This window comes from Castor canadensis, chromosome 11 (genome assembly GCF_047511655.1).
Source record: "Castor canadensis chromosome 11, mCasCan1.hap1v2, whole genome shotgun sequence".
Taxonomy (NCBI): domain Eukaryota; kingdom Metazoa; phylum Chordata; class Mammalia; order Rodentia; family Castoridae; genus Castor; species Castor canadensis.
Window position 1 is genome coordinate 125342632 of NC_133396.1, and position 12688 is coordinate 125355319.

Consider the following 12688-nt stretch of genomic DNA (forward strand, 5'->3'; position numbering starts at 1 on the left):
CATCTTGGCTGTTTCCATAACTTGGCTATTGTGAATAGTGCTGCAATAAACATGGGTGTGCAGATGCCTCTGGAGTAACCTGTGTCACAGTCTTTTGGGTATATCCCCAAGAGTGGTATTCCTAGATCATATGGTAGATCAATGTTTAGCTTTTTAAGTAGCCTCCAAATTTTTTTCCAGAGTGGTTGTGCTAGATTACATTCCCACAAACAATGTAAGAGGGTTCCTTTTTCCCCACATCCTTGCCAACACCTGTTGTTGGTGGTGTTGCTAATGATGGCTATTCTAACAGGGGTGAGGTGGAAGCTTAGTGTGGTTTCAATTTGCATTTCCTTTATTGCTAGAGATGGTGAGCATTTTTTCATGTGTTTTTTGGCCATTTGAATTTCTTCTTTTGAGAAAGTTCTGTTTAGTTCACTTGCCCATTTCTTTATTGGTTCATTAGTTTTGGGAGAATTTAGTTTTTTAAGTTCCCTATATATTCTGGTTATCAGTCCTTTGTCTGATGTGTAGCTGGAAAATATTTTCTCCCACTCTGTGGGTGTTCTCTTCAGTTTAGAGACCATTTCTTTTGATGAACAGAAGCTTTTTAGTTTTATGAGGGCCCATTTATCTATGCTATCTCTTAGTTGCTGTGCTGCTGGGGTTTCGTTGAGAAAGTTCTTACCTATACCAACTAATTCCAGAGTATTTCCTACTCTTTCCTGTATCAACTTTAGAGTTTGTGGTCTGATATTAAGATCCTTGATCCATTTTGAGTTAATCTTGGTATAGGGTGATATACATGGATCTAGTTTCAGCTTTTTGCAGACTGCTAACCAGTTTTCCCAGCAGTTTTTATTTAAGAAGCTGTCTTTTCTCCATTGTATATTTTTAGTGCCTTTCTCAAAGATAAGTTGGTTATAGTTATATGGCTTCATATCTGGGTCCTCTATTCTGTTCCACTGGTCTTCATGTCTGTTTTTGTGCCGGTACCATGTTGTTTTTATTGTTATTGCTTTGAAATATAGTTTGAAGTCAGGTATCGTGATACCTCCAGCATTGTTCTTTTGATTGAGTATTGCCTTGGCTATTCGTGGCCTCTTGTGCTTCCACATAAATTTAATGGTAGATTTTTCAATCTCTTTAATGAATGTCATTGGAATTTTGAAGGGAATTGCATTAAACATGTAGATTACTTTTGGGAGTATAGACATTTTTACTATGTGATTCTACCAATCCATGAGCATGGGAGATTGCTCCACTTTCTATAGTCTTCCTCAATCTCTTTCTTTAGAATTTTATAGTTTTCCTTGTAGAGTTCATTCACATCCTTTGGTAGGTTTACACCTAGGTATTTGATTTTTTTGAGGCTATTGTAAATGGAATTGTTTTCATATATTCTTTTTCAGTATGTTCATTATTAGTGTATAGAAATACTAATGATTTTTCTATGTTGATTTTATATCCTGCTACCTTGCTATAGCTATTGATGATGTCTAGGTGCTTTTGAGTAGAAATTTTTGGCTCTTTAAGGTATAGGATCATGTTGTCTGCAAATAGGGATATTTTGACAGTTTCTTTACCTATTTGTATTCCTTTTATTCCTTCTTCTTGCCTAATTGCTCTGGCTAGGAATTACATTATTATGTTGAATAGGAGTGGAGATAGTGGGCATCCTTGTCTGGTTCCTAGTTTTCTTAAAGCTTTTATCATGAAATGGTGTTGGATCTTATCAAAGGCTTTTTCTGCATCTATTGAGATGATCAAGTGGTTTTTGTCTTTGCTTCTGTTAATGTGGTTTATTACATTTATTGATTTTCGTATGTTGAACCACCCCTGCATTCCTGGGATGAAGCCTACTTGGTCGTGGTGAATAATCTTTTTGATGTGTTGTTGAATTCGGTTTGCCATTATTTTGTTGAGGATTTTTGCGTCAGTGTTCATTAAGGAGATTGGCCTATAGTTCTTTTTGGAGGTGTCTTTGCCTAGTTTTGGGATAAGTGTAATACTGGCTTCATAAAATGTGTTTGGCAGTTTTCCTTCCCTTTCTATTTCATGGGACAGTTTAAGGAGGGTTGGTATCAGTTCTTCTTTAAAGGTCTGATAGAATTCAGCAGAGAATCCATCAGATCCTGGACTTTTCTTTTTGGGGAAACTCTTGATTGCTGCCTCAATTTCATTTTGTGTTATAGATCTATTCAGGTGATTAATTTCCTCTTGGTTCAGTTTTGGATGATCATATGTATCTAGAAATCTGTCCATTTCTTTAAGATTTTCAAATTTATTTGAATATAGGTTCTCAAAGTAGTCTCTGATGATTTCCTGGACTTCCATGGTGTTTGTTGTTATCTCCCCTTTTGCATTCCTGATTCTACTAATTTGGGTTTTTTCTCTCCTCATTTTAGTCAGGTTTGCCAGGGGTCTATCGATCTTGTTTATTTTTTCAAAGAACCAACTTTTTGTTTCATTAATTCTTTGTATGGTTTTTTTTTGTTTCTATTTCATTGATTTCAGCTCTTATTTTAATTATTTCTCCCCTATTTGTTTTGGGATTTGCTTGTTCTTGTTTTTCTAGGAGTTTGAGATGTATCATTAGGTCATTGATTTGGGATCTTTCAGTCTTTTTAATATATGCACTCATGCCTATAAACTTTCCTGTCAGGACTGCCTTTGCTGTGTCCCACAGGTTCTGGTAGGTTGTGTTTTCATTTTCATTGACTTCTAGGAACTTTTTAATAACCTCTTTTATTTCATCAATGACCCATTGTTCATTAAGTAATGAGTTATTCAGTTTCCAGCTGTTTGCATGTTTTTTGTCTTTACTTTTGTTGTTGAGTTCTAGTTTTATTGCATTGTGATCAGATAGTATGCATGGTATAATATCTATTTTCTATTTGCTGAGGCTTGCTTTGTGCCCTAGGTCATGACCTATTTTGGAGAAGGTTCCATAGGCTGTTGAGAACAATGTATATTGTGTAGAAGTTGGATGAAATGTTCTGTGGACATCAAGTAGGCCCATTTGATCTATTGTATATTTTAGATCTTGGATTTATTGATTTTTTGTTTGGATGACCTATCTATTGATGACAATGGGGTGTTAAAGTCTCCCATGACCACTGTGTTGAGTTAATATATGCTTTTAGGTCTTTCAGGGTATGTTTGATGAAATTGGGTGCGTTGACATTGGGTGCATACAGGTTGATAATTGTTATTTCCTTTTGGTCTATTTCCCCTTTTATTAGTATGAAATGTCCTTCTTTATCTTGTTTGATCAATGTAGGTTTGATGTCTACTTTGTCAGAGATAAGTATTGCTACTCCTGCCTGTTTTTGGGGGCCATTGGCTTAGTAAATCTTCTTCCAGCCTTTCATCATAAGTGTATGCTTATTTCTGTTGGTGAGATGGGTCTCCTGTAAGCAACAAATTGTTGGATCTTCCTTTTTAATCCATTTCATCAAACAGTGCCTTTTGATAGGGGAGTTAAGTCCATTAACATTAAGTGTTAGTACTGATACGTATGTGGTGATCCTGTCATTTAGTTGTCTTAGTTGTTTGAAAGTTTGATTGTATGTACCTATGTTGAGGTTACTCTCTACTTTCTTGCTTTTTGTTTTCCTGTACTTCAGTGCTGCCTGTCCTTTCATGGTCATGTTGGGTTTCACTTTCTGTGTGCAGAATCCCTTGAAGAATCTTTTGTAGTGGTGGCTTTGTGGTCACATATTGTTTTAGTTTCTGCTTATCATGGAAGACCTTTATTGCTACATCTATTTTGAATGATAGTTTTGCTGGGTAGAGTATCCTGGGGTTGAAGTTATTTTCATTCAGTGCCTGGAAGATCTCACCCCAAGCTCTTCTTGCTTTTAATGTTTCTGTTGAGAAGTCTGCTGTGATTTTGATGGGTTTACCTTTGTATGTTATTTTTTTTTTTTTGTCTCTTACAGCCTTCAATATTCTTTCCCTTGTTTCTGAAGTTGTTGTTTTAATGATGATATGCCATAGGGTAGGTCTATTTTGATCTGGTCTGTTTGGTGTTCTGGCAGCCTCTTGCATCTGTATGGGAATAGCTTTCTCTAGATTTGGGAAATTTTCTGTTATTATTTTGTTGAATATATTTCACATTCTCTTTGCTTGTACCTCTTCTCCTTCTTCAATGCCCATGATTCTCAGTTTTGGTCTTTTGATGGAGTCGAGTTCTTGCATTTTCTTTTCACGGGTCCTGAGTTGTTTAACTAATAGTTTTTTGGTTTTTCCTTTAATTATCATTTCATCTTCGAGTTCTGAGATTCTGTCTTCTGTTTGTTCTATTTTGTTGGATTGGCCTTCTGTTTTGTTTTGCAATTCTGTTTCATTCTTTTTTCTGATGTTTTCCATATCCTGGGTTGTTTCCTCTTTAATGTTGTCTATTTTTGTCCTGAGTTCATTTATCTCTTTATTAATCATGTTCTTTGTTTCACTTTGGTGTTTATACAGTGCTTCGATGGTTTCCTTTATTTCTTCTTGTGCTTTTTCAAATTCTCTATTTTTGTTGTCTTGGAATTTCTTGAGTGTCTCCTGTACATTTTGGTTGACCATATCCAGTGTCATCACTATAAAATTCTCATTGAGTACCTGTAGTATTTCTTCTTTTAAATTATTCTTGTGGGCTTCATTGGGTTCTTTGGCATAGTTATCTTCATTTTGTTGGAGTCTGGATCTGAGTATCTGTTTTCTTCATTTCCCTTTGGTTCCTGTTCTAATTTTTTGCTGTGGGGAAACTGGTTTCCCTGGTTTTTCTATCTTCCCATCATTGTCCTTGGTGTTGTTATTGTCCCTGTACTGTGTGCAATTAAGTATTTTCTAGCTTGTAATAATAACAATGGTGATATTTAGAATGGAAGGGTGAGAGCAGATGGAAAGCAAAGAAGTTAAAGGAAAAGGGAAAAACAAATAAACAAGAAGAAAAAAACAAAACAAAGAAAGAAACAAAAAAGTTTCAAAGTTATAAACAGGGAGAGATAGTGTACTAATCAACTGTAAGCTGAACAGGCATTAGAGAGACAGAGAGAGAATTGAAAAGAAAAAAGAAAAAAAAGAAAAGTAGAAATAAAATATAAATAAATGAAAAAAATATATGTATAAAAAATTATAAATAAATAAATAAATAAATAAATAAATAAATTTTTAAAAAGTCTCCAAGTTCAAATGCAATAAAGTTCAGTCTTAATAATTTTAGTGTTCGTCCCTCAGCCTCCAGTTCTGGAGATGGTGCCTCAGAAGTAGTTCTGTGGTTGTGTCATCAAAGGGGAAAAAACTGGAAAAACCAAAATAAAACAAAACCGCACAAAACAAAACAAAAAAAACCCCACAAAGTGTCCCAAGTTCAAATGCAATATAGTTTCAGTAAGTTTTTCAGCATGAAGGTGTATTTTGGTTTGTGTCTCATCAAAGGTAGGGAGAAAGAAAAACAAAAGAGTCTGGAGACAGTTCTATGAATGCCTATCTGTGGCTGTGGCTTGCCTGCCCACCTTTGTCAGCCTGCTGTTGCTGGAGGCATTATTTATGCACATCTCGGGAGTGAGGTTAACACTCACCTGGCCCCGCAGACTTTGTTTACTCAGAGTTCTCCTGGGCGCAACCACCACTGCTACAAGCTTTCTCCTTTCCAAGCACACTGGGGGAGGTGACACTGCACCCGCTTTCACAGGTTGGTGTGTTTATTACAGCTCACATGGGAGGTGGGTCTTCCCTCCTTTCCTGTGGAGTTTTCCTCCCTTCACCACTTTTACAAGCTTTCATGCTTCTGGTTGCTGGGCATGTGCCACCACTCCTGCCTTTTCCAGCCTGGCTTGTTTATTTACAGTTCCATGAGGGATTCCCCTCCCCACCTCTTTGCTGCTCAGGGTGCCCCGCCCTCTTTGCTACATGTCTTTTTTTTGTTATTGCTTATTATTCAGTTTTTCTTTTTTCCATGGGTGGAGGTTGATCTGTCCAGGAGGCTATGCTGATCTGGCCCAGGGTTGTCTGTGGGGGTACCATGTACCACTTAGCTCACCTTGTGGTCCACGTCTTCCCAAGCCATCTGGGTGCTGCTGTCTGGTGGTGGCATGGGAGCCCTCCTGGTTTCTCCATTTAATGTGGAGTGGAGATGCTCTGCACAGGCTGGAGGTGTGGAGAAGTCAAAGTTTTGCCCCTTCTTGGTGGTTTTTCCTGTAAGGTGTATCTCCAGTGTCTCTCCAAGATTTTACTTTGGGAGGTGCGCTTTCTGCTTCCTCCCTTTAGCCACCATCTTGGAATTCCTTTGAGCTATAGGTTTAAGGAGATAAAAGAACTGGGGACAGGGGACAAAGGTATGCATAGTTAAACAGTCCCAGTCACACATATGATTTGTTTGGTCTCATGACTGCTGGGGTGAGTAAACTTGGTCAGGTAGGTGGTCTGGTCCATTTTTGGGAAGTTATCACCTGGATGGAGTCATCTGAGAGGATTAGTCTGGCTCAAGACAATTGTTCTCACTGTGATGGTGGCAGCTCCAGGTGGCTCCAGTTCCTTGTCATAAAGATGTATCAGTTCTGTCCTTTCTGGAATCCAAGGTGATTACAAAGTGACTGTAAAAAGAACGGTTTAGAAGAAAGATAGATACAAAATGGAGGCAGGGATGCTAAGCTTCTCCTGTTTTTAGTTCATCTGTGGGCCCAAGTAAGGAGTCAGAGCTTTTCAGCAAAAACAGTTTGAGTGCCTCTTACACAATGACCTAACTTCCTTCCACTTGGCTCCTCCTCCTAAATGCTCTACCACTTCCCAGTGGCACTGCTGGCCTTTGGGGGAACATTTTTGTTCCAAACTATAACAAGGAGAAACCTGAATAATGACATTTGAATGATTATTTAACATTTGTGTGTGGACTGTTGTACATGCAGTTGATCAAATCATTAAACACTGCAGTTGTATTGTTTGGTAAATTTCAGCAAAATTTGTTGAAATTTTGCTAAGGATATTTCTACTATATTCATGAGGGATACTGGCCTATAGACCGCTGATGTCTTGGTTTCATGAAATGAGTTTGTAAGTATTCTCTGTTTTCTAAGAGACAGAGTGAAGATTTGCATTAGTTTTTCTATAAATGCTAGAATTTACCAGTAAAACCTTTTGGGCATAAATTGTTTTTGAAAATATAATTAAAATTCATTTTTTGAATATAGAGCTATTCGGGTTTTGTATTGCTTATTAGCTCAAACTTGGTAATTTGTGCCATTCAGTGATTTATTCATTTAATCCAATTCATTGATTTTATTGGCATAAAGTTGTTCATGATATTTTATTCTTTTTCTTTTAGTGAGTAATGTCTGTAGAGAGTAATGTCTGTATTACCGATGCTAATAATTTTTGTCTTTACTCTCATTTTTTCAATCTAAATGAAGGTGTTTTATTAAGTTTTTTCAAAAACCTAGTTTTTGGTTTCATTGATATTCTCTATTTCTGTTTTATATTTTAATGATTTTTGCACTAATGTTCATTATTTCCTTTCTGTTAAAATATTAAAATGAATTGTTATTTCCTGTCTTCTACTTGATTACATAACCACATCACATTGGAAAACTATAAGTTAAGCTACTTTGTAGACTGTCATTCAAATTATTTTCTTCTGAAGCTTTCTCATAATTCGAATGTGTAATTTGTGCATTTTTGAGTTATGAATTTTTGACAAGAACACCAGAGAGACAATGCCAAGTTCTCAATGTGCTCTATGGAAAGAAATTAATGTTATTTGTGCCATTATTAGTGGTGTTAATTATGATCACTTGGTTAAAGTAGCGTCTATCAGGATTTTCCACAATAAAGTTGTTGGTAGCTAACAAATGTCATGAAGGGGAGGGAACTGGAGACAGAATAACTATCCTATCTCACCAGATTTTCACTGAGAAACTTAGCACCCACTGCTGATTCTTGCCTGCAGTAACTGTCAGGAGATGCTGCCCAATGCTGGCTTTTCCAATTGCACCATTCCTTCTCCATGCATTGGCTGGAATCCTGCCATAAGGAATGAGCTTTCCTTCTCTTATTTGTTCATTTATATAGTGTGGACTTGAATTCTTCTATGTGTTAAAACCCAATGCCATCATTATTATTTTTTGCTCAAGTTGCCTCAGATTTTGGAGCTTGTTCATGTAGGCTTCAGAGTCCTTTTGACCCAGCACTATCATTTCTCAAACACTTATTTTCTAGAATCCTTAATTTCTGATACCTGGAAGATGTTCCAGTGTTGTCTGTTTTTTTGCCCCAACCTTGGAATCAGTCATTTCTTCAGAAACTCTGATTTCTTTCATTGGAAAAAGGTATTTAGAAATCAGAATTTGGGATCTTACTGTGATTTCTAGGCATTCATGAAGACAGATTAGATAGATAGGTAGATAGATAGAGATGAATATATATGTTGTGATGGGTTAACTTCATGTTTTTTGACATCATAAAGAAATCCAAGACAGCTGGTAAAACATTTTATCTTGGTGTGTCTGTAGAAGTGCTTCTGGAAGAGATAAGCATTTGAATCAGTAGTGCACATAAAGACCACCTTCACCAAAGTGGGCAGGCATCGTTCAGTCCATTGAGCATCTTGCTCTCTTTCATCCATCTCCTAGTCTTGGATATCAGAGATTCTGTTTCTCTGGCCTTGAAGCCCAGGACTTTAACCAGCAAGCAGCTCCCTTCCCAACCCTGGGTTCTCATGTCTTTGGCTATAGACTGAGAGTTACATCATCAGGTCCCCAGACTGTCAAGCCTTCAAACATGGACAGAATTATTCCACTAGCTTTCCTTAGTCTCTAGCATGCACAGTGAGTTTCAGAGCCCTTAATAAACATGGGTGAGTGACTAGAAAGTGGGGAGATTGCAACAAGAATTGGAGGAGGGTCATAGAATGGGCTGAAATTTGTAAGCAAATCTCCACTAGGGCACTGATATCTTTCATTGCTCTTCCTTGCTGTATACACACAGGTTGAGTTTGAGACCAGAAGTATTTCAGATTTTGGACATTTCGGGGGATTTTAGATGTACATAAGATACCCTGGGGATGGAGCCAAAGTCTAAACATGAAATTCAAAGCCAGTCTGGACTACACAGGGAGACCCTGTCTTTAAAAAAAAAAGTCTCAGAAATTGCAACTTCACCCTTTCTGTCACACATATAATCCTTTAACAAATTCTGCTGGCCCCAACTTCAAAATATAGTTATAACACTATCACGTCCCATCACTCATGCCTGAGCCTTTATCACCCCGTTCTAAGACCTGTCAGGATGCATGGCTATTAGGAATATCTGCCTTCTTTGTGGCTCACAGCAATCTTTCTTCTTTTCTTCCCTCCTTCCTCCCTCCTCCACCTTCCTTTCTCCTCCCTCCCCCTCCTTCCTCCTCCTTCTCCTCCTTCTTCTTTTTCTCCCTCTCTTCCTCCCCACAGCTTTGTCCTTGATTACCATGCAGGATATCAGAGGACAGTAGGGAAAAGGGTCCTCTGGAAGCAGTTCTGCTTCCATGCTGTCATCATGTCCCTTGTGGCAAGGAAGACAAAAATCTGTTACCTGCTTGAACTATGAAGGAGAACTATAAGGAGAAAAATGGACATTTTAGTAAATTTCCTACCAGAGTGAAAGAATGGCATGCGGGAGAATTGAGGTGAATCAGTGGCTGTGGGGAGCAAGGAAAACACCACCACTGCCTCACAATGAGTCATGTGGAGTGGAGGATAAACCGGCCACCACTAGAACAGGGTGCAAAGGAAGCAGAAACTTCAGGGAAGAGGCAGTTTTTGGTTGAGGCAAAGAGGGAACTGAGAAGGAGAACTACCCAGGGCAGATGATAGAAAATGAGGCATTTGCATATTAGGTAGTGACCAAAGAAAGCAGGACTAAGATGTGATAAAACAACTACTAATATCTGAGTGTTGTCAAAAATTGATGCAGGTTGTGTATCCTTTATCTGAAATGATTAGGACCAGGTATGTTTTGGATTTTGGATTCCTTGACATTTGGAATATTCATATATACATAATGAAATTTCTTGGAGATGGGAACCAAGTCTAAACACAAGTCATTTGTGTTCTATATTTTTCTTATACATATAGACTACAGGTAACTTAATACAATATTTTTAGTGTGTCTTCATTTTTTAATGCAACTGGTCCAATGAGATAAAGTGCAAAATTTTCCATTTGTGGCACCATGTTGATGCTCACAGGTTTTGGGTCTTGGATTTTCAGATAGGGGATACTCATCCAGTAGTGGTAGTGGGTTAAATATTACCAAATTCAAATTTCTGTGGTGAGCAAGTAAAATATGCCCCAACAAATACAGACCAGTTTTAAGAGGAAAGATAATACAACCTTTGTAATCAAAGTACCAGCTCATAGGAGAGCTTAATTTGAAACACAATAAAACTGCTCATCCTCATGACACCAGGACCCAGAGTAAATATAAATCCCTCACGAATGTCCCATTACCCGTCATGGCCAATGGTTACATTACTATTTCATTTAGGGGAACTGAGTGCGAGATTCTTTTTTAGCTTTTGCCCTAATCTAAGCAGTACAGCAGGAAGGCTAACTCAAAGCATTATATTGTCAAAGTTCAGCAGTTCCTAATATCTGAAACAATTGCTAGTGCAAACCCATTCCCATTGACTGAAGCTTTTTAAATTTGATCAGAGCCTTTCCTGCTGGATTGTGTGGCACCATTCCCAGTCCTGCTATATTAATCTCATCTATTTATCATCTCTCCTCACTCAGCATCTGTCTTGAATGCCTCCTTCCCCATCACTCATCCTCTTAAGACAGCATAAGCACACACTGTATTCTGTACAAGTGTGTGGGGGCTCTAATTCAGGTCTATATTCTTTCTCTCATGAAGCATAGTCTTAGTCTTCCTGTTAAGACTGTAAGAAATTTGAGGACAGACATTGTGCTGCGGTTACCTTGGTAACCTAGTACATGGTAACCTGCACATAGTAGGCTCTCTGATATTTCTCTGAATATCCGAATCTGTGTTATCCTTGCTACTTGAGGCTACCACATTGTTACAGAATAAGCAGAGCAGGACTTTGTACTTAACAAATGAATGAACAGGTGGATATGTAGAATTTCCTACCATTAGAAATTATTAGAAAATTATTGTTAATCTTGTTAGTTGTGATGACTGGTTAGATAGAAAAATGTCCTTGTTATTAGAAATACATGTTGAAGTAGTCAGAATGAAATGTCATGGAGCACTTAGAATTTACTTTAAAGAACTTACCACCAAGAACAACAAAATAGAGGAAGCAGTACAAAAACGTAATCGTTAATCTAATTATGTGTATATTCTAATCCACTCTAACACTTAACTGTAACCAGCAAACGACAAGAATATGTGAAGAATCTAGAAATTAATGTGATTGTCCTAGGTAAATCTATAGCAACATTAACATTCTAATAGGACAAGGTATCACGTGCTTGAGGAAGTACAACATAGTAGAATTAAAAGTAATCAAAAATGGCTCACATGAGGATAATCAAAGGACAACACCCTGAACTAGTGATGGTAGGCAAGGGAATCTCTTATTTAGAAATAAAATATTCACATTTAAGAAAATTATTTTCAAATACTACATGAGACAAACACTATGGTTAATTATTTATTTCTGTTTAGGGAAAATAAATATTTCTTTACATATCTTCTTGAAGTTTTCTTATTACACATGTAAAACCAAAATGTTCACTGACATAAATAAAAATAAATTAATCTTGATAATACAAAAAGAATAAGATTTAAAATTTGGCTATGAACATCTCACTTCAGATATACAGAATATTTTCTTATGGTATGTCCAGACTTACTTCTAGAGACAAGTACTTCTAGATGTACTTCTAGAGACAAGTCAAAGAAGACATCTTTCATACAGCTTTTACTGCAGAAAACAAAACAAAAAGGATTGCCGTAAGGACATAACTGCAGCTTATTCATCTTACAAGTTCATTATCTATTTGTAGAACAAAGGAAGAATTAAGTCTTTCACTGTGCACTCTTCCCTTGCCACCAACTAAGCTGAGGAACTCAGCACTCCTGAGTCATTGGTATATTTTTTTCTTTAGAATATTTTACCAGCCCACTCGGACTCATTTTAGGAAGAATAAAGATGAGAGTGCGTACAGGTCAAGGATTATGTTAGAATATGGTTCATCTCTTTTTGGCAGTTACGCTTAGAAGAGACTGCACTCATTTGTCACTCATTTTTTTATTTTTGTTATTCAATTTTTTAAACTTTCTATTTTATTCATAAGTTAAAATAACATTACACATCTAGTGAGAGAAATCAGTTATTTCCTTTTCATTATGTTCCCATTCTAAACACAAGTAAGTCTTCACCATTTCCTTCACTTTTAGGAAAGTGAACACTCCCAATTCTGTAAGTTGTTCTACTTTCAAGGGGCCTTAGGTGCACTAAGAATGTGATTCCAGATCGACTCCTTTCTCCTTGCTCTGTGGACATCCCTGACACACTGTGAAGACAATGATAACATACAAAACAAAGGGCACTATTGCATTTATTACATCCGCTCCTTCACAAAGTTCTAGCAAACTAGATGTGTTCTCTGTAGCTGTGTACACTTTCTTCTTAACTCTTCTTTGGCTAAGTCAGCTAGCCAATGACTACTAGCGTCACAAACAAAACTGTCAATGTTACCCATGTGTGCCCTGAAAG

The 12688-nt window shown here is 37.2% G+C and overlaps 1 protein-coding gene across 6 annotated transcripts in view; it reads right to left on the minus strand.

Annotated features, from left to right (window-relative positions):
* The window catches only part of Cd55 (CD55 molecule (Cromer blood group)), a 47855-nt gene that overhangs the window by 11432 nt on the left and 23735 nt on the right, over positions 1-12688 (minus strand). For 2 of the 6 annotated variants that reach the window (XM_020164135.2, XM_020164160.2), the window contains one exon: positions 11608-12681. The exons of 2 other annotated variants lie outside the window; for them this stretch is intronic. In XM_020164135.2, the coding sequence (XP_020019724.1) occupies positions 12626-12681 (56 nt within the window). In that variant the 3' untranslated portion in view covers positions 11608-12625. Of the gene's footprint in view, positions 1-11607; positions 12682-12688 lie in introns of those variants that run through there. 2 more of the 6 variants (XM_020164152.2, XM_074048446.1) reach the window with 1 other exon arrangement.